The following is a 6,000-nucleotide window of genomic DNA, read 5'->3' as shown; positions in this document are numbered from 1 at the left end:
AAGAAGCCATGGTCTTGAAAGGAAGAAGTCATAGGAAGGGTTGAAAGGAGGAGGTGGCATGATAAAAATACTATACACATATGTAAAATTAAAAATAATTTTTAAATGCAGTAATTATTTAGTTAATCCAACGAGTATTGAGAGGAGACAAAAACCAATATTGCGAATAACAAGAGTCAACCAGGAAGAGGCAAAGAGGTCAAAAGGCCATCATAGTTAAGACCATAATCTTCAGACAGCCAGAGCAGAAGTGAGGATTTGGATGGGTCACAGACAGTTTCTGAATATTCCATGAGGTGAACAGCTCCTGAAGGACAGCACCTGTGTTCCCTCCCACAGCTCCCTTCCAGGTCATATCCTCTAAAACAACATGCCCCAAGCACACAGCACCCGTGCTGCATTACTTCACAGTGTAAATTATAAGACCCTGGCACCAAGAACTCTCAAGCATCTAGCAAACTTCTGCTGACACCCTCGTGGATGAGAGCCAGTTTTGCCAGGGAAGCTGCTTCGAAGCATTGATGGTTCATATTGGGCAGGATGGAAGGCAAAGACAGGTCTTATCACACACTGTCACAGCATGCACACAGCATGGCAAGCATTTTCCCGAAAAAAAAAATCTCTTTCAGAGATATACTAAAATATGAAAGGTAATAAAAATTTTCAGATATTTCATTTTTGATAATACCAATTGTCCTAAACTCCCAGAACTCTTTATACCCCAGGTTTTCTACCTAAATGCCAGCCTCAACCAAAGCAGAATGATCTTTGTAAGTAAAAAGGGAACACAGGCATATGGCAGTGTCTACCCAGAGCTCCTGGCTCATGTGACAGCTATAAGCAGAGAGAGCTAGGAATAGGCCACACCCACATTTGAATTTTGGGGAAGTCATTTGACCACTGAGATCTATAACCTCCTGGATACCCCATGACCCTACAATGTATCAAGTGCTTCTTCAAGCCTTCTCTTCCCTGAAGGGAAGTAGTTGAACTCATGCCCCTTGTGGTTCAACAAAATATGTCCTCAGGAAAGGAACAGAGATTTCTACTGTGATTCCCCCAGTCCAGCAGGCTGAAGGCAGTGGTGCTGGCACAGGCTCAGCAGCAGGACAGAAGTCTCCAGAGTGCAACTTTGACATCCTTGTTCCTCAGAGTGTAGATGAGGGGGTTCAAGGTGGGTGCCAGCAAGGTGTAGATGATGGACACCACCTTGTCCTTGTTCAGTGAGTAGCTGGATGAAGGGCGAATGTAGGTGTAGATGACAGTGGAGTAGTACATGGAGACCACGATGAGGTGTGCAGAGCAGGTGGAAAAGGCCCGTTGCTTGCCCTCAGCTGAGCGTATCTTCAGGATACTGGCCACAATAAAGCCATAGGAGAGGATGATCACAGAGAAGTTCCCTATACCCAGGAACACATCTGCAGCAAAAGCCATGGCCTCGTTCAATTGTGTTGGAGCACAGGAGAGCTTCAACAGTGGGGGAATCTCACAGAAGAAGTGCTCTATCACATTTGAGCTGCAGAATGGTAGACGCAGCACCAGGCTTGTATGCAAGCTGGTGTTAGTCAGACTGATGGCCCAGACAATGCCAGCCAGGAATGCACACACCCTGGGGCCCATCCAGGTACTATAATGCAGAGGGCAGCAGATGGCTACGAAGCGGTCATAGGCCATAGCTGAGAAGAGCAGAAGCTCTGCCCCCAGGAACCATGTGAAGAAGAAGAGCTGGGCCATGCAGCCCCCATAAGAGATGGTCCTTCCCCCCAGCATAGTGTCCAGTAGCTTGGGTATGATGGTGGAGGTGCAGAGGATGTCCACCACGGCCAAGCTGACCAGGAAGAAGTACATGGGGGTATGCAGGGCTGGGATGGCACTGATTGTCACCATAATGAGCAGGTTTCCTGAGAGTGCAGCCATGTATAGGCAGAGGAAGCCGAGGAGAAGTGGTACCCGAAGGTGAGGCTTTTCAGAGAATCCCAGGATGAGGAACTCAGTGACCAGTGTCCCATTCATCCCAGAGCTGAGGAGACCTCAGGGTCCAGAGGTAGTGGGTTTTCTGTGGCAGCTCTGATAGGATCTGAAGATAAAAGACATGCTCCACTTCCAGTTTGTGCTAACAGTTCAACCCAGATGTGGTGACACTCACCAAGATCCCAAACCTTGGTATTACATGGAATCTCTGAGCCAGGCAAGGCTGCCAGCCTCATTCTAGATGCAGGACTTCTAGGAGACTGATGTAGCTACTCATAAACCTTAGAGATGCAGGGCCTTTCTACACCAGGAGGTTTCTTTCCCCAGACTTCAGTCAGTATGGTGCAGGAGCAGGAATATTCCATGGATTGAAAGTCTGTGTGCCCTGGTAAGATGGATAGGTGTGATTAACTTCTATTCAAGAGCTCAGACAGTGGGTGGTAACAGGAAAGGAAGAAGATGGCAAAACGTCCCTCACCTGGCCATATAGAACAACATTAACCATCATGACTGGTGACTGGTGCACTCACCTATACAAACTATAGTCATTCCTGTCTGTGTTATTGAAACTGTGGGATTGAAAGCTTTAAACTAGGATGTATGAGTAAGGGCACCAGGCAAGACTGAGTCCTCTCTCACTCCTGTATCCATGCAGCCATGTATTTGTGTCAGAATTAAATGTCTGCAGCTGAATTTAGAAAGCCTTAAACCAAGTATGGTAAGATACGTAAGAGTCACCCTCCAGGTGATAAGGTAAGGACAGACTATATAAACTATTAACTTTCCAAGTATTGGAGCCCAAAGGTTATATTTGCAAACAGTTCACTAGATTCTATTTTTTTTATGATTTTCATACACCTGTATAAAACCAGCATCATACAAATAATTTTCTGATTTGGGCCCGGGCCTCAACACTCCTATCTCCCTCAGAAAATGTTTGAGAGGTGAATGAATATTTCAAGGTTGTGTCCCTGTAGGGGTGTCCAGAAAGCAGTAGACCCCATGCACAATGGAGGGTGCTCCCTGCATAGGAGATGCTATGTATTTCAATGTGAGATCTGAAAATGGGGTACAAGGGAACAAAGAAAAAGAGGTAAGGATAGAAAGAAACAGAGATAAAAGGACAGAGACAGAAGCACAGGGACAGAAAGGGAGACAAGACACAAATAAGGAGATATGAGCCCTGCCTACCCTACCCCACCCCACCCACATGGCAGTGATAGACAGATATAGAAACAAAGAAAGACACAGATTGGAAAGACACAGAGGAATAAAAACTGTGAGACAAAAAAAAATAGAAAACAGAGATAGAGTCAGAGAAACATATAGAAAGACACAGAGACAGAGGCAGGGAAAGGCAGAAAGAGAAACAGTGAAGGGCACAGAGACACAGATATTAGGGACCTACAGGGAGGCTCTTAGAGGAGATTATGCTATGATTTGTAAAAGTTGTTCGATTGTTTTCAGATGCTTACAGAATTTTCTTGAAAATGCCAGCTTAAGTGATCCCATGCACCTGGTCACTCAGTAAAATTCAATAACCCAAACCTATTACAAAAACTATCATTATAATTGACACATGAAAATTCACAGTCAATACACAACTCACATGGCAAGCCTATGTCAAGAATCTTCCAAGGTGTCCTTTCCAGAAATTTATTTCTCAGCACCACACAGACAGACAGACTGACAGAAAGAAAGACAAACTGAGAATTCACACGTGCGCACATGTGCATTTGTGCATGTGCACACAATCTCATAGAGAGAGTTAACCATAAGCATTCATTACAAAACCAATCAGATTAAACTAAATAATTCTAAAGAGCAAATGGTGACATTTCTAAGTATAGAGGGTAAATTAAGATGACTGTCAGAACCAGAGGCCCTGTATCATTTATTATAGGAAAGGCAAGTACTCACGGGGAGAATCCAGACCCTGAGAGACCAATTAGGGAAAACCACACTGGCTTCCTGAATAGGAGTGGCTGGGGAGATGACCAAACCTCTTCTCAGGCAACACAACAATCACTTGTAGGACTAGGGACCCAACAGCAGCTTGTCTTTCCTGCTACCCAAAGACTTGCTGTCTTCCTATATCACCAGTGACAGTGGAGGGTAAAGGGAACACTCATGTACATCAGGGTACAACGTTTGCGCCTTGGCCAATTAACTCCCCAAACCACTATTTCTTCTAGGCCCAAAGAGTCCCTCATTCCAGATAGAAACCCTTGTGAGGCCAAGGTCAGAGCTCTTTCCCCAACACTGTCTGCTGTCCTCTAGCTCAGACTGTCACTGGTCACCATGCAGTTTCATCTCCTCTAAGTGGATAATGTCCTTGGGCTCTGCAGCTGTCAAAATTCATGTCCACTTTCCTCACCCAGTGAGCAAGAACAAACTTCACCTAAGCATGATACCATCCCATCCCAAATCTGAAGTGGCCTGCCCTTAGCACAGTGTGCTAGACTAGTGCTGGTCTGGGTCCAGGATGATGCTCTCTCCCCAGGAAAGTTACATGACTGCTGTGGCCTGCAGGGGCATGAACCACTTTATGTTACAACATGGCTACCTGGTTCTTCTATGGCCATGGCAAGCTTTATGCCTTATCTGACACCTGGGCTCTGGCCTGGGCACCTATCCATGCTGAGGCTGGACCTTGATATATACTCCCTTCTTAGTTAGGGTTTTACTGCTGTGAACAGACACCATGAACAGACACCAGACCAATGAATGCATTTTGCAAATGCAAAGACAACATTTAATTGAGGCTGGCTTACAGGCTCAGAGGTTCAGTCCATTGTGATCAAGGCAGAAACAGGGCAGCATGCATGCAGATATGGTGTAGGAGGAGCTGAGAGTTCTACATCTTCATCTGAAGGCTGCTAGTGGAAGACTGACTTCCAGGCAACTAGGGTGAGGGTCTTATGGCCCACACCCACAGTGACACACCCACTCCAACAAGGCTACACCTCCTAATAGGGTCATTCCCTGAACCAATCATATATGAAGCAGCACATTTCACTCCCTGGCCCCCATAGGCTTGTTGAAACATGAGTGTATGGGAGCCATATCTAAACATAGCATAATAAAAAATATATTTAGACCAACTTCAAAAGTGCCCCTAGTCTATAGCAGTCTCAACAGTGTTTAAAGTCCAAAGTTCAAGGTCTCTTTTAAGGTTTATCCAATCACTTAACTGTAACCCCCCAATCAAGACAGGAAACCAGCTGGGCAAACTCCAAACACTGCATCTCCATGTCTGATGTCAAAGCAGACTTCTGATCTTCAACTCCTTTTTCATCTTTGTTGACTGCAACAAGGTTTTTTTTTTTTCCTGGACTTGTTCCACTCCCTGTTAGCACCTTTCCTTGGCAGGCATCATGTTGCTCTGGCACCTTCAACATCTTGGGGTCCCCAAGTCAATTTCAGCTTTACAGCTTCTTGTTCCAGTGTCTGAGATCCACACATGATCTTCTGTGCATCTCCAAAGAACTGGAGTCACTTCTCCTGCTCTGCCCTCTGTAGCACTCTAAGTTCAGGTTGATCCACTCCACTGCCACTGCTATTCTTGGTGCTCATCCCATGGTAGTGGCATCTCCAATATGCTATGGTCTTCCATTCCAACTGTGCTTCACCAAAGCCTCTCTTCATGGTACCAAGGCTCAACTCCTTTGCATGACCCCTTCAATCCTGGGTTGTAAACTACAGCTGAGGCTGCACTTTCACCAATGGTCTTCCACGGCCTCTCACAGTGCCAAACCTCAGCTGTTCTTCATGATGCCTTCATGCCTTCAAAACCAGGACCACCTGAATGATTCTTTTATTTTCTTTGACCTGGATGATTCTTACACGTTACCAAGTACAGCTGCAGCCTGAGGTACAACTTTGGCTGTCTCTGGAATACAGCTTCTTTGTGCTCTCAGAAAACACTTCCCACAAGATTTCACCTAAGCGATGCTGGTCTTTTCTTAATCACCACTAATTTCTTAGCTCCAGCTAACCAGCATCAATTATCCCAGTAGACTCCTTCTC

General features: G+C 45.5%; 1 protein-coding gene across 1 annotated transcript; it reads right to left on the bottom strand.

The window, feature by feature from the left end:
- Positions 1–1,098: 1,098 nt before the first annotated feature.
- LOC127678798 (olfactory receptor 13G1-like) lies at positions 1,099–2,022 on the bottom strand. The gene has a single exon (XM_052174032.1). The coding sequence runs from the start codon at positions 2,011–2,013 to the stop codon at positions 1,099–1,101; it is 915 nt and encodes a 304-aa protein (XP_052029992.1). The 5' UTR covers positions 2,014–2,022.
- Positions 2,023–6,000: the final 3,978 nt, after the last annotated feature.

This window comes from Apodemus sylvaticus, chromosome 1, assembly GCF_947179515.1.
Source record: "Apodemus sylvaticus chromosome 1, mApoSyl1.1, whole genome shotgun sequence".
Taxonomy (NCBI): Eukaryota; Metazoa; Chordata; class Mammalia; order Rodentia; family Muridae; genus Apodemus; species Apodemus sylvaticus.
Note: the sequence above shows the minus strand (reverse complement) of the source record. Positions and strands in the feature narration are given on the sequence as shown.